This window comes from Acomys minous (assembly GCF_964271855.1).
Source record: "Acomys minous genome assembly, chromosome: 12".
Lineage (NCBI taxonomy): Eukaryota > Metazoa > Chordata > Mammalia > Rodentia > Muridae > Acomys > Acomys minous.
In genome coordinates, this window is record NC_140493.1 from 36,751,239 (window position 1) to 36,775,965 (window position 24,727).

General features: G+C 45.9%; 1 protein-coding gene across 1 annotated transcript in view; it reads left to right on the plus strand.

The window, feature by feature from the left end:
• Positions 1-11,249, plus strand: part of DEPTOR (DEP domain containing MTOR interacting protein) — a 153,461-nt gene extending 142,212 nt beyond the window's left edge. The window contains exon 9 of the mRNA XM_084747907.1: positions 4,409-11,249. Within this exon, the coding sequence (XP_084604033.1) occupies positions 4,409-4,537 (129 nt within the window). The 3' untranslated portion in view covers positions 4,538-11,249. The remainder of the gene's footprint in view (positions 1-4,408) is intronic.
• Positions 11,250-24,727: the final 13,478 nt, after the last annotated feature.

The following is a 24,727-nucleotide window of genomic DNA, read 5'->3' on the forward strand; positions in this document are numbered from 1 at the left end:
GGATCCTTTTTTGTTTTGTTTTGTTTTGTTTATTTGTTTGTTTGTTTGTTTTTCAAGACAGGGTCTCTCTGTGTTAGCCTTGGCTGTCCTGGACTTGCTTTGTAAATCAGGCTGGCCTGGAACTCACAGCGATCCACCTGCCTCTGCCTCCTGAATGCTGGGATTAAAGGCGTGCGCCACCACGCCTAGCTTGGGTGCTGGGATTCTAAGTGTATACTGTTATGATATGTAATGATGATGTGGGGATAGAGGGCACCATGGCAGGCCCATGCCAAGGTGTGCCCCCCTGAGGAACTATGCCACACGTCAGGTCTGGTGTAAGGAGGTTTATTGTGGGAGGGAAGAGGAGTGAGGGCCTCAGAGTTGTAAAGAGTGAGTGAGCCATGGGGGCGGGATGGGTGGGGGAGGGAGGGAGAGAACAAAGAGAAGCTGGAACAGAAAGGAGAGAGAGAGAGAGAGAGAGAGAGAGAGAGAGAGAGAGAGAGAGAGAGAGAGAGAGCGCGAGAGCGAGCACTAGCGCCATCCAGCCATCCAGCCACAGCAGGTGATTACTTAAGCAATCGCCAGGACCGCCTGTACACTAACATATACCACATCAATTGCTTTTTGGATTTTTTGAGCCTGGCTATTACTATATAGTCCTGTCAGGACTTGAGCTCTCAATCCTTCCTCCTCCAGCCTCCTACGTAGCTGCAATCATGGGAGAGTACCACAGCACACAAGAAATGGGTGTTTGAGCAGACCCTAAGACTGTCTTAAAGAATGAGATTTCTGCGTGGTGGTGCTGCTCGCCTTTAATCCCAGCACTCAGGAGGCAGAGGCAGGCGGATCGATGTGAGTTCGAGGCCAGCCTGGTCTACAAAATGAGTCCAGGACAGCCAAGGCTACAACAGAGAAACCCTGTTTCCGGGGCGAGGGGGGGGGGGACACACAACCCAAAAGAAGAAGAAGAAAAAAAAAGAATGAGATTTCCACATTGTCTCAGAAAAACCTGAGTGAATCTCTCTAGATTTCCATGTGAAGTTCCTAACTTCCAGATGTGGGCCAGTTAAGACAAATAGTGTGGGGCAGTGGCGGCATAATTGTGGTGAGTGACTAATATGACGGCTGTTTGTTTCAGAGACACAAATACTCTCTGAGAGCCTGTGGCGGGTTAGCAGGTTAGCAGGCAATCCCAGCCCTCCCGGCTAGCAACACAAAGGCAGCCCTCTGGAGGAAAAGAGCCCAGATCTGAAGTCCAGCGCCCTGGGTGGGAGGGAGTGACATTCCTCCCATTCTTTGGCAGAAGAAAAGCAAAGAGGACAGCCCAGTTAAGTCAGTGCTAAAATGCACCCATAAGTGCTCATGGCTCCCCGTTCTGGATGGGTTGTGATCAGACAGTGCGACCTCAGGCATCACCACGGCCATGGTTGAAAACTGCTGATTGCATACTAGACATGGCCCGGATTCTTGGTGACTTTGAGGATGGGAAAGGAGACAGTGGTGGTTGTGCACCCAGCAACAAAGGTTGAGGAGTAGAAATGCTGGGGTTCCTGGCAAAGAGGAAATAGTACCTCTGCTTACTCCATGCTACTTCCTATTCAGTTTTTCATGTAGCCATGAAGGAAATGACTTGAGTTTTTTTTTGTTTTGTTTTGTTTTTTTGGTTTGTTTGTTGAGACAAGGGTTTCTCTGTATAGCTTTGGCTGTCCTGGAACTCACTCTGTAGACCAGGCTGGCTTCACACTCAGATTTACTTGCCTCTGCCTCCTGAGTGCTGAGATTAAGGGTGTATACCACCAAACACTGGCTATGAAATGACCATTTTTAAAGGGAGAGGAATTTTAAAAGGCCAGTGTCTGTGTGATGTCTTCAAGAACCTTTTTAAATCATTGCGTGATTTGAACTCACATGGATATACATTTTTACCTGTCCATTTTACAAATGAGGAATGCTTATTTACTTTTATTTCTTTTTTGAAATAGTGTCTCATATAGCCCAGGCTAGCCTCTTTACTTCGGACCCTCCAGCCTTCCCCTCCCAGGTGCTGGTATTACATGTGCGCATTACTGCACGGTGAGCTATAGGTTCTGGGATCAAACCCAGGACAATGCTGAGCAAGTACTCTACTAAATGAGCTACATACATAGCTCCAAATGACATTTGTATTCTGAAGCACATGATATAGAAGGGGAGAAGTGACCTGTTTAAGGTCATCATCAAAGGGACATAGGATATAAATCCTTGGCTGTCTTGGACTTGCTTTATAGACCAGGCTGGCCTCCAACTCACAAAGATCAGCCTGCCTCTGCCTCCCGTGCTAGGATTAAAGGAGGGCGCCACCATGCTCAGCTATGGGCCATTCTTACACAACCAACCACACACGGTCCAAACTCTGGTCCTGATGCTTATGACTGGCAAGCACTTTAAAACCTAAGCATCTCTCTTCTTTCTTCTTTCTTTCTTTCTTTCTTTCTTTCTCTGTCTGTCCCCCCGCCCCTGTGTGTGTGTGTGTCTGTGGTATGTATATGTGTGTCTGTGTGTGAGTGTGTCTGTGGTGTGTGTGTGTGTCTGTGTGTGTCTGGTATGTGTGTCTGTGTGTGAGTATGTGTGTCTGGTGTGTGTGTATGTGTGTCTGTGGTATGTGTCTGTGTGTATGTGTGTCTGGTGTGTGTGTATGTGTGTCTGTGGTGTGTGTGTGTGTCTGTGTGTGTGTGTATGTGTGTGTGTGTGTGTGTGTGTACACTCTAGCTAGTGCATGTGAAAGCTGGAGCATGACATCAAGTACCGTCCTCCATCACTAATCACTCTCTGCATTATTTTTGAGACAGGGTTCCTCACTGAATCTGGTGCTTACTGTATTGGGCTGGACTGGCTGACCAGCCCATGGGGGAGTGGTGGTCACAAATGAATGAGATGCTAGTTTTCGTGAGAAACAGAAAGTATGTAGAGCTTATCACTAGCCAGACACTCAGGTGGGGGAAGGAGTCACGACTAACAATCATGTGGGTGTGGAGGAGGGAGGATGGATGCCAAGTCCGTATGAATACAGCTCTAGCAGCGTGAGTCCCCAGAGGTTGGCCCGCTAGAGCGGAGGCTGCGTGTACTCTGACTCTCTTAGTTCTGTTTGTTTGTTTGTTATATTTATTTATTTAAGTATACAGTGTTTCACTTTCATATATGCCTGCAGGCCAGAAGAGGGTAGCAAATCTCACTATAGATGGTTGTGGGCCACCATGCGGTTGCTAGGAATTGAACTCAGGACCTTTGGAAGAGAAAGCAGTGCTCTTAACCTCTGAGCCACCTCTCCAGCCCCTTGTTTGTTTTGTTTTCTGAGACAGGGTTTCTCTGTGTAGCCTTGGCTGTCCTGGACTCACTTTGTAGACCAGGCTGGCCTCGAACTCACAGCGATCCGCCTGCCTCTGCCTCCCAAGTGCTGGGATTAAAGGCGTGTGCCACCACACCCAGCTTTTTTGACCCTCTTAGTTCTTACAGCCATATGAGGTGGGTACCGCACAATAGATAGAGATAAAGCTGAGAAATGTAAATACCTAATTTAAGCCAATAAAATTCAGAGTTAGAATTTAAGCCCAGTTTTTGTGAAATATTAAAATAAATGCTTTTTCTGTCTTCCTGCCTGTAGAAAAAAATGTGTCTATTTAGAAATTATTTAATCAGAGTTACTAGCTGGTTGGGGTGTTCCATCTTAAAAATGACTTCACTTATTTGGGCCACACACTGTTTAAAATCTATGGAAAAAATGAACAAGTATAACTCTGTGTGTGTGTGTGTGTGTGTGTGTGTGTGTGTCTATGTGTCATTTTGTGTGTCTATATCTGGGGCAAGATCTCATTTACCCAAGTTGCCCTTAAACTTCTTATGCAGCCTACAATTACCACTTCTGAACCTGCTGCCTTCAGTCCTCAAGTGCCGGGCTTATGGGCATGCTGGGCACCAGGCTTATGGGCATGCTGGGCACTGGGCATATGGGTATGCTGGGCACCGGGCATATGGGTATGCTGGGCACTGGGCATATGGGTATGCTGGGCACCAGGCTTATGGGTATGCTGGGCACTGGGCATATGGGTATGCTGGGCACCGGGCTTATGGGCATGCTGGGCACCGGGCTTATGGGCATGCTGGGCACCGGGCTTATGGGTATGCTGGGCACCGGGCTTATGGGCATGCTGGGCACTGGGCTTATGGGCATGCTGGGCACCGGGCTTATGGGTATGCTGGACACTGGGCTTATGGGCATGCTGGGCACCAGGCTTATGGGCATGCTGGGCACCAGGCTTATGGGTATGCTGGGCACTGGGCTTATGGGCATGCTGGGCACCGGGCTTATGGGCATGCTGGGCAGGCGCTTTATCAACTGAGCTACATACCCAACCCAAACTAACGGTCCTTCTTCCTGTCATTCCGTTAGGTCTGTCAGTTCGTTGTCTCTGTCAATGGCCTCAATGTGCTGAACGTGGACTACCGCACCGTGAGCAACCTGATTCTGACAGGCCCAAGGACGATTGTCATGGAGGTCATGGAGGAGTTAGACTGCTGAGCACGGAGACGTCGTGTTGATCCCCTGTCCCAGAACACCACAGCGATGGCATGACAAGACTGCCAGGCAAATGGACAATTGGGACATACAGATCTTTCCTCTGGCCATACACACCTTGACTTTCATACACTGTTTGAATGTGGAAGTACCGAGCAACACATCTTTAAAAAACAAAACACAGCAGGGGTGTGGTGGCTCAAGTCTATAATCCCAGCATTCAGGAGGCTAGGGCAGGAGGATTGCTGCAAGTTCAAGACCAGCCTCGGCTACCTGCATGAGTGCCAGTCTCAAAAAAGCCACATGAGTGAGCATACACACACACACACACACACACACACACACACACACACACACACACACATTTGGTGCTTGCACCAAAATAGATGACAGTGGGGAAACCGTCCCCCAGTGGGGTGGAATTGCCTTTTAGAGCTCAGTTTGTCAATCTCAATCATTGGTTTTCATATTTGCAAAAAGTTGATGAAAAACCAAAATAGCAAAATAGACTAGACACTACACAGTTTACACCTTGTCCGTCGTGCTTTCATGGCAGGAATAGCTAAACAGCACCTGCACTTCAGGCTGCTTAGGAGCTCTTGAGCTCTGGTGGTCGGGCTAGCCTGGGCAACATAGTGAGATCCCTGCATTAACTAAAAAGGTTTTTCACCAAAATTAGCCTAAGGCTGTTACATAGGTCAGGATTAACCCAGCTTCAAATTAAAGCTACGTCCCATCCCTAGGAATGTGACCAGCTAACAGGAACTTCTGGGAAGATTCTGAAGTGTCCAACAACACCTCAAAAGCCATCATCACAAAGTAACATTCTTCCTCTTTGTTTAGATTGCTTTGGGTGGTGGGGCTGGACAAGGGACGCTGCCTACAACTGCCTTCCCCTCTTTTCTCTCGCTTGGCCTGAGTGGTTTCCCTCATAAGCCGCTCCCGCAGCTTTCTGGGGTTCCTTTGAAATACACTGGGTGTGAAAGCAAAGAGGTCTGTCTATACCTGTGTAAGACTCAAAGGCAAACCTCTGGTGCAGGTGCACTTTGCAAGCGTCCACTTTCAAGAGACTTGGCTTCAGTGCGACCAAACTTGAAACCCCAAATGCCTTTTTTTTTTTTTTTTTTTTTTTTTTTGGTTTTTCAAGACAAGGTTTCTTTGTGTAGCCTTGGCTGTCCTAGACTCACTTTGCAGACCAGGCTGGCCTCGAACTCACAGTAATCCGCCTGCCTCTGCCTCCCAAGTGCTGGGATTAAAGGCGTGCGCCAACACATCCGGCATCCCAAATGCCTTCTTAGCTGGAATTTTTTTTCTTTTTTTTTTTACGAACCTTCCGACATCACAGGATATGCTGCTCACTTAGGGATCTGCTTGCCACTGCAGTCTCCATCTTGGGTTAGAATTCTTTGGGGGTTTTGTTGTTGTTGTTGTTGTTGTTGTTGTTGTTGTTGTTGTTGTTGTTTGAGACAGGGTTTCTCTGTGTAGCCTTGGCTGTCCTGGACTCGCTTTGTAGACCAGGCTAGTCTCGAACTCACAGCGATCCGCCTGCCTCTGCCACCTGAGTGCTGGGAGTAAAGGCGTGCGCCACCACCGCCCGGCGGGTTCGAATTCTTCATCTCACTTACCCATGCTTCTTTGATCTAGGAAAGATTTCCTTTGAACCAGGTGTAGTAGCACAGTCCTATAATCCCAGCACCCTGGAGAGTGGAGACAGAAAGACCAGATGTTCAGAGAGAGCCTGAGCTATAGGAGACCCTGTCTCCAAAGGGGGGGGGGGAGGGGTATGGGCATATAGAGGACATTCCTCAAAGTACCAAATCAGAGTCATTTTACATAATGAATTTTGAACAGAGAAGCTCCTTTCTGATTATGCATTAACAAAATAATAGTGTTATACCTCAGTGACTTCTTAGCGGGAGGTGATCATCATGCAGTTGGTACTAGTGGAATGAATTTTATTAGCATATATATTATTAGCATATATATGTGTGTGTCTGTATACATATATATGCTAATCCGACTTTTCTACCTTTAGTAAGAAAATAGCATTCTGAAGTGCTATGCAATGGCTGACATTAATATTGGCAATCTATGTTTGAGAAAGAGTCTCTCCATGCGAGTGTTTGTGCTGCGAGCGAGGAGGCTCTGTGCTATGGCATTTAACGGCCATGTTCTCCTTCGCTCCTTTTCACAGCCTTTTCAGATAGATGTCATTGCCCTCGTTGTTCAGGTGGGGAGACTAGGTCTGAACAGGCTCAGTAATGTTGTCTAAGTTCAAGCACCTGCCATGACTGCTGTGGAGTGCAGTTTCTTCAGTGCTGAAGCCCCTTTGCTTGTCTGCCTAGAATTCCTATTTACAGGGCTTACGTCCAGCGTTCCCTCCATGCTGCCACTAAGACTTTATAGGTGTTGTTGTTGTTGTTTTTGTTGTTGTTTTATTGGCCTGAGAGGTCAGTACCATCCTCACCCATTTTATAAATGAAAAAATCCATGCAAGCCGGGTGTGGTGGCGCACGGACAGAGGCAGGCGGATCTCTGTGTGTTTGAGGCCAACCTGGTCTACAAAGTGAGTCTAGGACAGCCAAGGCTGTTACACAGGGAAACTCTGTCTCAAAAAACAAAACAAAACAAAAAGGAGAAACCATTCTTAAACAGTTTGGGTCATCATATACTCAGAACAGCCCAGCTACTAAGTGGGAGACTTTACCACATGGCTTTCATTTTTCTTTCTTTCTTTTTTTTTTTTAATTTATTATTTTTTTAATTTCCGTGTTTTGAGGCAGTGGCAAGCTCCTGAGCCTTCACCTCCTAAGTGGCTTGGTAGGCACACAGCACCACGCTCAGCTACGATAACCCCTTGAAAGGCAAGATGCCTTCTGTCTGTAGGTGTTTCTTGACTGACAATAGAGCACGGGAAGCCTGGAAGGCACTGCATTCGTCTTGCTGCTCACCTCTCAAGGCCCTTCACCTTGAACCCCAGATCCTGCCATTTCCCTTTAGCCAAACTAGACACCACAGAAGATTCTCTCTGTTCTCCACACAGCAGTGTCCTTCTGTCCGCCAGACAGGGAGTGAAGAACAGTCCTATTGTTTTCTTATTTGTTTCTTCTCTGTGTCTCTGTCTCTGTCTCTGTCTCTGTCTCTGTCTCTGTCTCTGTCTCTCTCTCTCTGTGTCTCTCTCTTTCACACACACACACACACACACACACACACACACACACACACACACAAATACACACAGCCTCATATAATAATTTTGCATGCATGGTATCTTATTTCTAGATACCCCTCTTTGCCGAGGAAATGACTCATTAGCTTCTTTGGTTGTCATCTCCTTAGAGAAATCTTTGCCAGGTCACCAAAGATGCTCCTTTTCTAAATTCTCTAAATCCCATGCAAACCTCTGTTAGAACACAACGACACCTACAGTGTCATTGCTTGGTCACATGCCTGTCTCCCTACGTAGGCCCTCTGCATCTGCGGAATGGGGACTGTGCCTTGGTACCTAAAGTACTTATTGCCTTTATCTGTTCTTGACTCAGAGTAGCACACTCACTACTCATGACTGTCTGATGGGCAACCCCCGAACTATAGCCCATAGCAGCATCATTTATTTGCTGACAATTCTACGGGGCTGTCAGCATTTGGTTGATGTGACCAACCACTACTCCAGAGATGCCCATAGGTCAATACACACACATCTCTGTTCTGTGAGCAAGTTGCCAGAGGCCTTTTGCTCATGAAAGTTGCCATTGTTTCTATCTTGAGCGTCCCCGCTGAGGCCCGTGTGTTAAGAAGTTTTGTTCACTAGGGTGGCAACACTGGGAGGCGAGAGAACCAGCCACACATCTCAGCACGTGGAAGGTGGAAGCCGAAGGATCAGGAGTTCCATGACAGCCTTGGTAACAGCAAGTCTGAGGCCAAGCTGGGCCACACGAGATACTGTCCCAGAGATACAAACGAAAGAGTGGTAGGGCCTACTGAGAGAGTCACAGGTGACAGACAGATGGGACTGTGGGACCCCAGCCCTTCCTCTTTGCTTACATCTTGACCATGAGATGAACAGTTTGATCCACCATCTGCTCCCACACAATGTCCTAACTTATCATACGCCTCAATAGTAAGTTAGTACAAAATAGGGCCAATCGGTCATGGACTAAAACCTCAAGAACTGTGAGCCAAAGTAGCCCTCCTCTCTATATCAGTTGATGGTCATAGGTACCTTCTTCTAGAGACGGAGAGCTGCCTAACACATACGGTCTCATGCATGTGTCTCCCAGCCACCTTTGAGTTACATTGACTCAGTTCCAGGTCATGCAGCCCCAAAGAATCTAGAAAGAATCTGCAACCTTCTCCCCTTTGGCTTTAAAGCTGAACATTTTGACTTTCCCATCATTTTGTGAACCAAAGCAGCTCTAGGCTGGAGAGAGAGCACAGTGCTTAAGAGCCCAGGTTGTGCTCCCAGCAGACCTGAGTTCAATTTGTATCACTACTCAATGGCTCGAAACTGGCTGTCACTCTAGTTCCAGGGGATCTGACACCCTATTTTGGACTCCTTGGACACCAGCTAGACACATGGTGCACAGACATGCAAGCATACAAAACACCCATATACATACAATTAAAATAAACACATCTTTAAAGATAAGTTTCAAAAACTAGCTCAGGCATCACCTTTTGTGAGACTTGCATAGAATCTGTGGCCACTTTTAATTCTCTAAAGACAAATGTGAAGAAGGAGCCATTATTAGTTGAATGTAGTTATTAAAGGCTTTAGACTCAGATTCTTATCCAATTGGAAGCCCAGTTCCCAGTGAAGCCTTTAGAGTCCATAGAGCCTACAATGCCAGTTTAATCGCTTCATTTGACTAACGAATGGGGCAGAAGACAATCTTGTGTTATACCCAGACTCGTGAAGCTTGTCGGTTGAGTAGGAGTGTGAGCCCATTGCTGCCTTATTTTTTTGTTTTTTGTTTTTGTTTTTTGTTTTTCGAGACAGGGTTTCTCTGTGTAGCCTTGGCTGTCCTGGACTCGCTTTGTAGACCTGGCTGGCCTTGAACTCACAGCAATCCACCTGCCTCCGCCTCCCGAGTACTGGGATGAAAGGCGTGCGCCACCACCACCCAGGGCCCATTGCCTTCTGAGCCTCCTGCCTTCCACCCCTGTTGCAGTAGAGCTTTCCGCGGTACAGGGTCATGCAGTTGAACCCGGCCTATGCCATGATGTACTCAAAAAAACAAAAGTGGCATCAGGTATGTGTGAAGGGAAGGAAGCATCATCTCCTAGCACTGTTTGTTTGTTTGTTTGTTTCAAACACAAGGGTCTTATTCTAGGATCTTATCCCAACAGTCTTATCCCTAGGATCCCGTGTTGGCCAGGAACTGACTGTATAGCACAGGCTAGCCTCAAACTCGCAGCACTCTTCCTGCTTCTGTTCCTGGAGGACTAGAATTCCAGGACTGAGCTAGTATGCCTGTTTGTTCTTCACGTATATTTGTGTGTCTGTGATCTTCAAAGAGGAAGCAATATTGACTGCCTGAGATCGTATCTACCTGTACACTTTGGACACGTTCCTTCTTGTTCCCTTAAAAAATATTTTCAAAGCCAGGCATGAGCGCTCACACCTATATTCCTAGCATTAAGGCCAGCCTGGGCTACAGAGACTTTGTCTCGAAAACAAAACTAGACAAAAATTCTAGATTTTTTTTTTTAGATGTTTGTGTGCTGTGTTTATGTTTTAATGATGGAAAGGAAGATGGGTTTTGGTTTTCTTCATTAACTCAGTATGTGTAAATTAGAAGGCAATCTTTTATTGAAATGATAACTGCCACTGTCTTTTGGACTGTTTCTGCCTTCTAAAATTTAATTACAACTGAATGTGGTATCCCATAGCAAGGAGAAGAGTCATGCTAGAGAATGGAGTTTGAGGCCATCCTGGGCTACACACAGAGACCCTGTCTAAAAAAATAATGTGTTAGGCCTAGTATCTCACACCTCTGATCCCAGCACTGCAGAGGCTGAAGGATCACCGCATCGAAGGCTAGCCTGGGCTACGTGTGATACCCAAAAGACATGATAATTAAGGAGACCAGTTGAGACATGGTAGGTAACACAAGGAAGGAAAGCCATCTTTGTCTAGATGAGGTATGGTTGACTTCACCCCAACATGTGACAGGTGGCTGCTTTGGAAGGACAGACAGACACTGAGCTTGAGGGTGTCACTGCTTTTCCATTCAAATGGGGGTCTTGAGTTTCCAAATCTTCTTTTCTTTCTAATGTATTGTGGAGATGATCAACATTCAAGTCCTATTTAAAGCTGTTGGTACTGACTCTTCTCTGCAGGCTGCTAGGAATTCTCTTTACTTTAATTATAAATGATCAGAATAACTAACTCCAGACACTTGGGTGTTGCTGACTGACTGAAGTTGATCGTTGACGTTAATCGTGATTTCCTGTCACCTGAACGCCAGGTGTGGTGTAGATTTCTTCACTGCAGTACCAAAAGGACAAATGAGCTGGGTGCCAAAATGAAGCTCTCCATCGAAGATCACATATAGGATTGTCAAATGAGTTAAAAAATACTTAATATATAGCTTTATTTTAAAATTTGTGAGAGTGATTCTCTATCTTTATTAAAACTGTGCCGTAATACTTAAGATGATTGTATGAAAACACAAGGGTATAGCATGAAATAAATGTTACATTAAAAAAATGACTTTAGAGTTTTGGCTTTCTCCTGTCTTTTAAAGCAAATTGACCACTTTTTGTCCAAAGACAGGGCTGTACTTCAAGCTGATCAATAGAGGAGACACGTGGGGTCCTATCTTACTTGTGGAAAGAACTGAAAGTCCCCTTGTTTGTATGTTCAGATATATATCTTCTGATAGTCTTTTGCCTGGAAAACTTCATTAAAAAGTTTTCTCCTTATTTTATGCCACATCACTGTGTCACTTTCCAAGTAACACAACAAAGCACAGCTATTGTGTTTTCCAAGAGGAATAAGATAAAATTTATTCTGATCTGAGTCATTGAGTGACATTATCCAGGACATGGATACAAGCTAACCCAAATGACATGTTTCATGGTGACAAGAGGCTACATGAACTTTTTATTGTCAGACAACAAAAGAGAGGGGGCTGGAGATACAGTTCAATGGCCAGTAGCACTTGCTGAGAAACCTAATTCAGTTCCCAGCATCCACACTGGGCAGCTCACACCCACCTGTATGTAACGGTGGTTCCTGGGACCCCAAGTCTTCTGGCCTCTGCAGGTACCTACACATGTGTGGCACACACACACACACACACACACACACACACACACACACAGAGTATGTTGTGAGTGTGTATATGTACATATCAGGTTCATGAAGGTCGCTGTTGGCAGGTGCTATCCTGTACTTCTAATTTCTTACGGGTTTTTTTTTTTCAATTGATAAATACATAATTCTGTGTCGGGGAATTAAGTACTAGTGTAGGAGAGAGTATCTTTTAAGATGCATTGAGAGGTGTTAGCCAAAAGACATTAGATTTCTCTGCCATTTATCTACTTCATTTATTCATTCTTTTTTTTTTTTTTCAAGAAACTTTACTGGAGTCAGATGTACATGCCTGTAATCCCAGCTCCTTGGGAGGCAGAGGCCAGCCTGGTCTACAAAGTAAGTCCAGGGCAGCCAAGGTTACATAGAGGAACCCTGTCTCAAACAACACAACAACAACAAAACCTTACTGAGGACTTAGCTATTAGGCACTCAATATGGATGTGCTCTAGGACATTGGAGGCATGTCCCTGCATCCACTGTCCCATGCTTCTGGGGTCACTTGTAGGCCTGGCTCCTCCTAGGAGTCTTTTCTCCACTGAGGGGGTAATATGGGATCATGGGGCCAGACATGTTGCCTCATGCCTCGTGCCTGTATTCCAGGAAGCTGAGGTTGATCAGGAGCACGAATTAACACTGAGCCTATCAAAGAGAAAAAGAAAAAAAGTGGCTCAGTGCCATAACCCACTGTTCAACTCAAGAATACTGACACTAGCCCTACATTTCAGGCACCCCCAGCTGCAGCAAGGCTTGGCTAGCATACCCCACTCCCTACCCTGAACGCTCCAGCCCTCCTCCTTCACTATATAACCCAGACAACTTGCCCCCCTTTCTAATCTCTCTCTCCCCCTCCTCTCTCTCGCCCTCCCCCTCCCCCCTCCCCCCGCATGGCAGCCGAGAGAGCTGCTTCCAATAAACCTGAATTTATATACTATAACTTCATCTTCCAATTAGCTCATTCCACCATTTCAATCACTTTATGCTAAGGTTATTGGATTTGGTATAATATTCTGAGGTTTACTAGATTTTTTATCTGGCATTGCATTATTTTCTTGCAGATTTTTGTATTCACTTATTTTTTTTTCCCACAGATTTATAGATTTCCAAGTCACAAATTTATCCATTCTCCTGTCAACAGGCCTTTGCAGATGTGATGGGAAACAGCTGTAGCCATAGGCTGCTGCCTAGGCATTGTCTCTTTCTTTGTGTTGTATCTTTAAGAGATCTCAACTTAGATTGAAGCCGGAATTTTCAGAATACAGGAAACCCATATGGTAGAAGGAAAGAACCAGACTGCCCCAAGTGTCCTCTGACATCCATACACCCGGATTGTGACACATGTGCACCCACACATATACACCCACTAAATATAAGTCAGTACTTTAAATTTTCATGTGAAAATAATTTCACAAGACTTCCTAGCAACATCTATTTCCTGATCTATCAGACTCCAAGGAGTTTCACAGACTGTTAGAAAAGCAGTAAGTAGCGTGTGTATAGTTAGTTGCAGTAGGGTATATCCCACAGCTACACTCTCTGGATATACCAGAGATTTGGTCTTGATTTCAGAGAAGTTTCTTGTCCTGAACACACCTAGTTGAGACATCACTCTTCTGGGGGCGGCCTCTAAGTCTAGAGGTGTTGGGGATTCGTGCTGGGATGACGTAAGCCACACCACCTCCCAGCACTTCTGTTCACACCCGCTTTCCGTGGTCAGAAAAGAGGAAGTGCTTGCTGGGAGAGCACCCAGAAAATAAGGACGCGCTCGCTCGCTCGCTCGCTCAAGAACTTCCAAGTCTCCTCTCCTTCCTTCCAGAGCTTGGCAACTTTATTTCATGCCCATTGGTCTTTGCTCTCTTGGGGTTAAAAATTAAACTCATTTCTGGAAGTCAGCCATGCTTGGGCCACAAAGATAGTTCCTAACAAGGGCTTTAATGAAGGTGGAGAGTGGCACCTTGCGGTCTGGTCTGACTGGGCGGGGCATCGGAGGGCCTGGCTTCTGTCTGGTTTGCTGTTACTTTAACTTTGCCGGTGTCTGCGTGGGAGTGGCTGGAACAGAGTAAGGCCAGATTACATAAGAGCTGTGTGTTTCTGCGGCTGTGCAAGCCTTAAACCCAACCAGGCAAGTCCATGAACGGCGTGGCTCGGGAACATCAAGGCTAGTTAACTATTAAGCAGGGGGACTCCCAGATCCGATATGTAACAGCAAAGAGTGAAGAAAAACAAGCAAGCACAGCCAGCTCTAAGGCACACACGGGAGGCTGAGAATGCCTGTCAGTGAGTTGAGGAACACAAAGAACCCTTGTTTTCGCAGACTTTTTCACGGCCAGTATGCGCTGCGTCCACTGTAAAAACTCTAGTGCTTTTGATGCTTGACATGGCAGAAGATTCTAGAAAGCAGGGTCCTGTCCTACTTCATTAAGGTTTGGTTTCTTATCCCAAGTACAGACAGAATAGTCCATTCCCTTTTTCCTATTCACTCAGTGGCTTCTTGCTTGTTTCCTGTCAGGCCCATTGTCCTGGATGAAGCCACAAGGGGAAAGCACCAAACATAATAGACCATTTTGTTTTAATTTCTGAGACACCTTGTACATTTGCTGGTTCAGGTAGCCATTTTGAAGGTAGAGAAACATTCTTAGAAATAGCCAATAGAGGGCAGGGCATGGTGGCGCATGCCTTTAATCCCAGCAATCCGGAGGCAGAGGCAGGCAGATCACTGTGAGTTCGAGGCCAACCTGGTCTACGAAGCGAGTCCAGGACAGCCAAGGCTACACAGAGAGATGCTGTCTCAAAAAACAACAACAACAACAACAACAAAAAACAAAAAAACAAAAAACCAGAAAAAAAAAACAAAAAAAGAAATAGCCAATAGAAACTAAGCATACAAATTATACAGACAGCACTCAGGAAGCTGAGGTGCGAGGACTGGGATTTCTTTTTTCCTCCAAGACAGGGTTTCTCTGTGTAGCCTTGGCTGTACTGGACTCCCTTTGTAGACCAGGCTGGCCTCGAACTTACAGAGATCTGCCTGCCTTTGACTCCCAAGTGCTGGGATTACAGGCATGTGCCACCACCCCGGGGTTGAGGATTAGGAATTTGAGAGCCTGGGATGTGTAGCCAGACTTTGTTAATAAAAAAGAAGGGACTAGAAATGAGCAGTAATATTAGGGCAGTGGGTAGAGTTTAATGGTGGAAAACTTGTTCAGCTTACACAAGACCTCAAGGTTAACCCCCGGCACGGCACTTGCACATAAAATAATAGTTAATGTTTATTGCATTCTAAATATATGCTAGCTGCTTTGCTAAATGTTTTCTGTGGGAGATTTATAACAGTTCCATGATAGGTACTCATAAAATTTCCAATTTATAGGCAAGGGCTGCGAGCACAAGGTCATGGCATGCACTTAAACGGGGAAGGAAAAGCTAGAACAAAATGTGTTCTTTGAGAACACACCACTTTTTACATTTTTAAACTTGTATTTTAGAAACAGCATCTTACTTTGTGTCACTCACTGGCGATTATAGCTCTAACTTCTCCTGCCTCAGCCTCTAGAGTGCTGAGGTTACAGGGTGTCGCTTGTTGGGTTTTCTGGTTTCGTGTTGCTGTTTCTGCTCCTCCCGCACCCCCCCCCCCCATTTCCTCCTCCTGCTGATTGAACATGGGGGCTCATGCATGCTAGGCAAATGCTCTACTACTTAGCGACATCCCCCACACTCCCAGGTTCTGTCCATTTGCAGTTGGGGACCACACCACTCACCCCCTAGAAGAACGAGTTCTTCAAGCCCCGTGCATGGTCTTAATGGTGACGCTGTACTCCTCGCAAAGCCAACAATCCACCTGCTTCCCTCTTTTTTCTCTGCATCTCGCTTATTTTGTTCATTGCTAGGGTTTTCTTGGCCTCGAAACTAGAAATATAGGAACTTTGATCTGTTTGCGTTGTAGTTACTGTTCTGGGAGCACATGGGCATTTCGTCTCATCCTAAGTAAAAACCGGTACTCTTGCCAGTCGTGATGGCGCACGTCTTTAATCCCAGCACTCGGGAGGCAGAGGCAGGTGGATCGCTGTGAGTTCAAGGCTAACCTGGTCTACAAAGTGAGTCCAAAGCAGCCAAAGCCACACAAAGAAACCCTGCTCTTCCAGAGGTCCTGAGTTCAGTTCCCAGCAACCACATGGTAGCTCACAGCCATCTATAAGGTGATCTGATGCCCTCCTCTGGCCTGCAGATGTACATGCAGGCAGAACACTGTATATGTAATAAATAAATAAATAGATAGATAGATAGATAAATAAATAAATATTTAAAAACAAAAATCCCAAAAACTGGTTCTCTTGCTACCTGGATACCATGGCTATGTTGACTATTAAGTGCTTATCACTATGGGTAAGAAATCAAAAGAGCAACCTCGTGAGTCCTGGGGCTGTTTTCAAACTTGGAGCCATAGCCTGTCTCGCCTGTCGCCCACCATCCTCAATAAGTCATTTGAAGGAATTAAATTCATAGAAGGAAGCAGAAACAAAAGATGTTTATTCAGTGTGGCCATGTGGGAAAGACAAAGAGGTATAGTGAAACTCCCAAGTCCTCAGGGCCCTGCAGGAGCTGAGATTGGAATTTAGAGACAGAGACAGAGGGCCAAGGCCATGTGCGTCTAAGCAGTCACAGTCAAGGCATGGTCCTGAACCCACATCGTTGTCTGGGCTCCAGTGTCATCCTGTAAGGTGCTCTGACAAGTTGTTAGAATTGTGTGAAATCTTTCTGGGAGACAAGCTCTCCTGTCTAGCTGTGGCCTTTTCCTTCTCCCAGCATGAGACTGCTGGGTGAATTTCCATTTCTGTGGGGTCTATTGTTTCAGTAGTCTAAAAGACACAGTGAGAGACCTAAGTTTTTCTTTTGGAATATATTTATTTTGCTACTCTCCAGAGCTTCAGCTTAGGAACCAAATCAATGAAACCCTTACATCCCAGCTCACAGTGGCCAAGTGACAGATGTTTGCTAAGTAAAAGTATGTGTTTATTAAAAAAATATGTATTTTCCCCCAAATTTGTAGCAGTTCCTAGCCTTTCCTGAAATGGAAGTCTTACTGATGTTGTTTCTAGTTCCCTTCTGTGATACTCCGGTCCGCTTTTGTTTGTTCCTGGAGGCAGGCTTGTATGCCTTTAATTTCCCAAGGGCCTCCTGAAGGCTCTAGCAAGGTCAGGCTGACATCTGCTGGAGCAACAGGGACCTTGGTGGTCAGAGAGAATCAAGTGAGCTCAGAACAAAAAATGCGAGGTAAAGGGCAAAGTGATTTGTTGAAATGGACACTTAATCCTGGAACCAGAATAGAAACAGAGGCAAATCCTTAGGCGGCTGGAGCTTTTTCATGGAAAGCAGCAGTAGTAACAGCAGCAGCAGCAGCAGCAGCAACACTCACTGAGGGCTTTATGCACATCAGGGTTGTTTGTATTTGCCTTGTGTGTGGTCCAAAGTACCTTCTGATCGCTCTCTCAGTGGCCCTTTCACTCAACGTCACTTCAGTCTTCATCTTCTACCTGCTTTGTGGCCCCCAACAGGTACAGCTGTTCTGAGAAAAGCAAATGTCTGTATTAAAACATGACAGAGAGGTTGACTAAAACAGCTGCCGCCGGGCAGGAGATAGCCAAGCTGACTGGCTAAGAGAAAGGAGAGGGCTGATGAAAGTGAGACTATAATTCAGTTGTTTAGACGCTGAACAGCAGACCCTGCTCCAGTTACAGACGGCAGAGCTGAGGGTCAGACTTCCTTACAGAGGTTTTTGTTTGTTTGTTTGTTTTTGTTTTTTTAAATTTGGGGCTTAAAACAATCTGGATACTCCAACATTCACCTCATACATATTCATAAAATGATTTAAAATCTATCATGCGAAGCCCCACCTACGGACAGCCCACTCAAACCCGTCTTTGGACTGTTTTGCTTATTGTTTTTGTTTTTGTTTTGCTTTGTTTTGAGGCAGGATCTCTCTACATAACCTTGGCTCTCCTGAACTCACTATGTCAACCAGTCTGGCCTTGAATTCACAGAGATCCACTCAGCTCTCCCTTCAGGGTGCTTGGGATTCGGGGCGTCCAGCACCACGCCCTGCCTTGCTCTGCTTCTCTTTACTAATTAAACTGCCGCTTTGTTAAATGAACTTCTGGTTAAATGGTCTGTCTCTCGACTAAATACATCCCTTCAAGACAAAAACTGAGGGACGCCCACATCTGGGGAGAAAACAAGGAATTCTTCATTTAGGCCGTGAGAGTTGTTACCATCTTTTAGTTCCAAACAAGTTCTTGGTTCTTAAATTGGCCTTACTTTTTCTACATGAAATCGAAGTCACAGATAAGAATGCCTTTGGTTTTCATTAGGCAAAGTGGGTCGATGGAGTCTTAAGAGTTTATTTTATTATTCTTGCTGTTATTGTCTGTTGTATCAAGAAAGTAGCAGGTAGGGTAGAGCAGTCCTAGTACTGGGGAGGTAGAGGCAGATGTATCACTGTAAATTCAAGGCCAGCCTGGTCTACCCAGCAAGTTCTGGGACAGCCAGGGCTACTACATAGAGAGCCACTGTCTCAAAAAGGGGGTGGGGCAAGAAGAAAGAAAGAAAGGAAGGAAGGAAGAAAAAAGGAAGAAAGAGAAAGTGACTATAAAAGAAGTCTTTGATTATTAGGAATCTTTGGTGTCCCTTCACACTTATGTGCTCAACACAATGCATGCCATTGCTAGAAGATTCCCTGGCTCTGTGGCAAGGTCATAGAATGTACTCCTTGTCCGTCAGTTTCAACCATGTGCTTGAGTGTTCTTCACTCTTTGGAAATATCTCTGTGCACATCAACTCCACCATGGGTCACACGGGATGATGTAAACTTCTTAGAATGAAAGCGAGTAAGTCCAGAGACAAAGCACACATTGGTTTGTCCAGGAAGCCTTCTGGGGTCAGACAATGGGAGGGTTCTGTAAGGACTGAAGCCACAGCTTGCATGAACAGAGACTGTCCCTCACGTGCCTGCTGGAATCAGCTCTCACCCCTAACCCTGATGCCCTGAGGGAATGCCACTGCAGGATGGCAACAGTCTCCCCATAGCTTTTTCTTCAAAAAGCGCCTTTTGGGTGGGACATTTCTTTTCCTTTGTTTCTCTGAAAAGCTTCTGTGTGTTACTGAACTAGCTTCCTTGTACAGACCAGATGAAAAGCAAAACCCTTTTTTCCCCTTCCTTTTAGAAATTAATGTATATTAATTATTCAAAATAAGAGATGCCCCCACCCCCACCTCTCTCTGTGTGTGCATATGGAGGCCAAAGGTTGACACTGAGAGTTGTACTGAGGACCTGCCTGCTTCTGTCTTTCTATTACTGGAGTTATGATGAATGTCACTGTGCCAAGACCTTCTTTTTTAGTTTTATATGAGTGCTGGCGATCCAAACTTGCACGGCAAGCACTTTTACTGACTAAGCCATCTCCCCCTCTTTAAAATAATGAATTCTATAATAACATTTTCATATACGTGTGCAATGTACTTTGCTCATATTCACCCCCATTAGCTTCTCTTGCCCCCCCCCCAAACCCCGCCCTTCCCACTAGTCCTTTACCACTTCCCAAACAGTCTCTGTCTACTTTCCTGTCACTTTCTAATCTAGACACCTTATTTAAGGGACTTTTCTTGATGTAAATTTCATTGCTCTACAATCTGCTTTATCCCCTTCTCTAGGCTTCTGATTGTATGACTTATTTTCTTTCTTTTTTCTTTTCTTTCTTTTTTTTTGTTTGTTTTTTTGTTTTTTGAGACACAGTTTTCCCTTTATTTGATTTATTTTCATAGTTCCGTGAAGTACACCATTGCTCCTTCAGCGCCTCTAGGGTACAACATCATCTTTCACCCCAAAGTCCTCAATTAATATATAATTCAGCCTGCTTTGTCCCCCATGACTTTGCACCGTAGCAGCAACCCTTGCAGAAGGCTCCTTTGCTGTTTCTCTCAAGGCTGATGGAAGATACAGTTCCTGCCCTAAGACCCACCTGAGTCAGATCTCAGCTCTGCCATGGTCACTGTGAAAATCTGGGTTCACCTCTCAGCAGGAGGATGCTCTGCGGCTCTGCAGATTGGTTATTAGGCTGGGCTTGCCTATGTGAACTAGGTCTTCTCATCATGTGTTAGGAAGCAAGTGTGCTCACAATATAAAGGCTTGCCCTGGGGCTGAAGCTCAGTATAGCATAACCCTGGAACTCTGGATGTGACTGCTAGCACTGCAAAACAACAAATTAAAAAGTTACCTTTTAACATTTAGAAAAAGACTGTGGCTCAGGAGACAGGAGGCGGCTTAGTCCTTGAAGCAATTGCCGTGCCAGCAGAAGGACCGAAAGTCCATCCATCCACAGCCCTCGCTTAAAAAGCTAGGTGTGAGCCAGGCCTGGTGGTGCAGGCCTTTAATCCCAGCACCCGGGAGGCAAAGGCAGGCAGATCTCTATGAGTTCAAGGTCCTGGTCTACAGAGCAAATTTCAGGACAGCCAGAGCCGTTACACAGAGAAACCCTGTCCCGGGGGAGGGGGGGGGGGTGAAGCTGGGTGTGATTATAGGTACTTGTACCTATAACCAATGCTGAGAGGACCAGGGACAAGCTGATCCTTCCAGTTTGCTAGTCTAGCTGACTCAGAGAGCTCCAGGTGCAGTGGGAGACTCTGTATGGAAAAACAAGGTACAGAACAACTGAGTGAGACCCTTAATGTTGACCTCTGACCTCCACACTCAGACTTACATTAAAAAAATGTATTTATTTATTTGTTATGTATACAATGTTTTGCCTGAATGTACACCTGCACACCAGAAGAGGACACCAGATTTCATTATAGATGGTGTGAGCCACCATGTGGTTGCTGGGAATTGAACTCGGGACCTTTGGAAGAGCAGGCAGTGCTCTTAACCTCTGAGCCATCTCTCCAGCCCCGAGACTTACATGTTTTTATCCACACTCATCTGTGTGCTCTCCACAAACACATATGTACATACACATACACCTCTGCATAAGTATATGTGCCTGTCAACTGCAGAGGTCAGTAGAGGGTGCCAGGTACCCTGGAACTGAGGATAGAGATGGTTGTGAGTTATCATGTGGGTGCTGGGACTTGAACCCAGGTTTTCTGAAAGAACGGTGCTCTTAACTGCTGAGATATATCTCCAGCTCCCACGCATAAACTTTAAATATATTTTCCCTCCCTCTCCCCCTCCTCCCTTCTATGTGTCTTGAGGTGGTTTTATTTAGATAAGGTATGCACAACACACCCGGCAGAAGGCTCAGATTCTGTCAGCTTACCTATCAAAGAGGGAAGTTACTGTTCCATTAGCTTTGGTGTGAAATGCCTTGTTTGTGAGTTTCTCCACATGAGCATTAGTGGAGCCATCTCTGTGACAAAAGGATGGGTTGCTACCACTGGCTCATCTCAGATCATGTACATGTTCTTCCTGTGTTTAAGGCATGTGTATACTATGAATCAAGAGTGCTGGTCGGGCATGCTGGTGCACGCCTTTAATCCCAGCACTTGGGAGACCAAGGCAGGTGGATCTCTGAGTACAAGGCCAGCCTGGTCTACAAAAAGAGTTCCAGGCAGGCGAATCACCATGAGTGTTCGAGGCTCGCCTGATCTACAAAGTGAGTCCAGGACAGTCAAGGCTACACAGAGAAATTCTGCCTTAAGGAAAAAAAAGAAAAAAAAAGAAAAAAAAAAGAGTGGCAGTAATTTGAAGCATTGACCAAAGAGAAAGATGGCTCTGGGAAGCCAAACCATCCATGACTGTCCACTGAAATGGCTTTAAATTTTTTTTTTGATTTTGGAGACAGGGTCTCTTTGTGTAGCCTTGGCTGTCCTGGACTCCTTCGTAGACCAGGCACGCTTCAAACTCACAGCAATCTGCCTGCCTCTGCCTCCTGAGTGCTGGCATTAAAAACTTGCCTGGGCCCTGAGATTTTTTTATTTTTTATTTTTTTAATAGAGTGCCGGCATCAAGTCCCTAGGCAGTGTGGGAACAAGAAACTGTTAAACAAAACACACCTGTAATCCCAGCACTCAGGGGAGGTAGAGGTAGGTGGATCCCTGTGACTCAAAAGACAAAAACAAAAACAAAAAACCTAACACTGTGAGACTCTCTGGGAAAGGGTAAGGCCAAGGCTGCTGTGGGGCTGGGAACCTTTTGCAACTTTCGTTTTTTTTGGAAGGGCTATATTAGAGGTTGAACCCAGGGCCTCACACACGATGTGGTGACCCCAGTCCCACACTCTGATTTAGCAAAGATTCCCTTAGGCATCTGTGTCATTTCATCTCCTAGACAGAATGCTCTTCTGGAAACATTCAGGTCCCAAGACTGTCCCTGTAAGCCGCAAGCTCCTCACAGACGAATGACGGTGACAGTGGCCTGGCAGGACAGATCTGGTTCTATGTTTTTTTGGTCTCACTTACCTTAGCCCTTGTCATATACTCCTAGAGCTGTGAAGACATGGGGGGCACCCTCAGGTTTAAATGGGGGTTACGAAACAGGAAAGAAAGAGAGGAATCCACTGAAAAAAATATTTGAGAGAGGGGGTTGCCAGAAGCAAGCTTCACTTCCGCAGAGACTGGCCAAGCTGGGGTCCTGCCTTCACTGATTCCCGCTCCAACCTCGCTGTTGGAACGCACGAGCATTTGTGATGGGGCCTGGGACGGAAAGAGATGCTGTTTCTCACCCTGACACAATCTTCTTCCTTTGGAGCAGTTTTCCTCCCTGTGCAGCTCTCCCTTTGGAGAAAAAAGGAAGGGGTAAGGATAAATGTGTGAGAGAGCTTAGTGAGCATGAAACCCCTGGCTTTTTACAAGGGGCAGTTCAACCCTGGGGCAGAGTGGGGAGGGAGATCTGAGGCCTGTGATTTTGCAATAGGCCCCTTGCCTCTCCTAGAGTGCCCTGCTTGCTACGGAGAACCTTGCAGCCTCCGCGACAGCGATGCAGGGGGAAAAAAAAAAGCCAAACAAACAAACCCAGCAACCTTAACTCTTTATAAACAACAGTCTCAGGCCAAGCCCTGTTGGAGCAGATAAGCCTTATCCCTCCACGGCACCGAACAAAAGAACGGCAGGTGGCAGGCGCCGCTCTTTGGAAAGATCAAAGCTGAAATGGGCTCCCTAATAGGCTGAGCCAACCTCGGAAATGTTTCTAGGAACTAAGAATAAACACGTAACTGTTTGCATTTAGTTGGTGATAAGGTGCTAATACACTGTACCTGTGTGCCAGTGTGCTTCGGCCTAGGCATAGGAAAGCAAGACAAGCTCTTGCAGTTGTAAGACCTGGGAGGCTAGGGCCTACTTCCGGAGCCCAATGAGACACAAGAGTCCAGTCCGATGCAAACAACAAGGGATGCTTTATTGATCCATCACGATGGGGTCTACCAAGCTCTATTGAGCTGGAGACCCCGAATAAGCAAAGCTTGCGTCTTTTATATTCTTGTTTTTTTTGTTTGTTTGTTTGTTTTTTTGAGACAGGGTTTCTCTGTGTACCCTTGGCTGTCCTGGACTCGCTTTGTGGACCAGGCTGGCCTCGAACTCACAGCCATCCGCCTGCCTCTGTCTCCTGAATGCTGGGATTAAAGGCGTGCGCCACCACGCCCGGCTGTCTTTTATATTCTAACAGAAGTAGAATTTAGTACAAACATGATTGGTTAGTTGACCTTTAAAATGATTGGCTACTAGTTATTTTATCCTTGAGGGGGCAAGAGCTCAGCTTGGGATAACATGTGCTGTCAGGTGCTAGGGCCAGGTACAAGGGTGTGGTTTTAGACCTCCCTGAGGCCATTTTCGGAAGGTGCCTAGTGGCCAGGGTTGAAAAATAACTTTTCTATCTTTGCACAGTCCATAGGCTCATTCCATGGCACTGTGTGCCCACAGCGAGTCCTATCTTGTTCCTTTGTTCTCTCTAATGGTTCTTTTCCTCCTTCACGATTCAGGTCAGAATCTTTGTTCTCGTCCTCCCCGTAAAAGCCTAGAGCAGTGGCTATGGTCCCTCTCCTGTGGGACTGTGGCCCCAAACTGAGTCCCTTTCTAGTACGTGTCCCATGCTGGGGAAAAACACATCACACCCAAGGTCAGATTTTCCTTGCCCACAGCAGCCCACACTTAAAAGAAAGGACTGACTGATTTGACAGAAATTGCAAAGCATCAAAGAGACTTTATTGCTTAAAAGAGAATTCGTAAACCCCAATTTAGGATGACCATACAAAGCTACCCCACCTGAAGAGCGCCTAGGAAAATGGTCTGAGGCCTTTGCCATGAAGTTCACCTGGCCTCTCTGTCCATTCAAGATTTCCTTCTCTCAGGAGAGTGCTCTGAGGAGCACCTGCCCCAACAAACATGTGCATAGATGGCTATCTCGGTCTACTCCTAGGCAACCTGACCTCTGAAGGTCAGGGGTCACAACACAAACACTGAAAAATGCAAAATGCATTGTTGATGACTGCACAACTTGCTTTACAAAACGAACCCGCTTATATAAGGACCAGCACCCACATCAAAACAACAACAACAACAACAACAACAACAACAAAACCCACTTATTTCCTCACCACCATGGAGAACCAATATTCTTACTTCTAACATTCTTGCTTAACACGTTGTTTGTGAGGTTTGCAGTGCCGTCCCCAGAGGTTCGGTACACCTCACTCCCACTGACAGAGGAGAGTTTGCCCTTCTGAGAATCTAAGTCAATTTGTTTTACTTGAGACAGGATCTCCATGTAGCCCTTGGCTGTCCTGGAATTCTCTGTGTGAACCAGGCTGGTCTTAAACTTTTTATTCATCTTTTAAATCCCAGAGCTCTGCTGGCCTCTGCCTCCCAAGTGCTGGGATTAAAGGAATGCACCACCA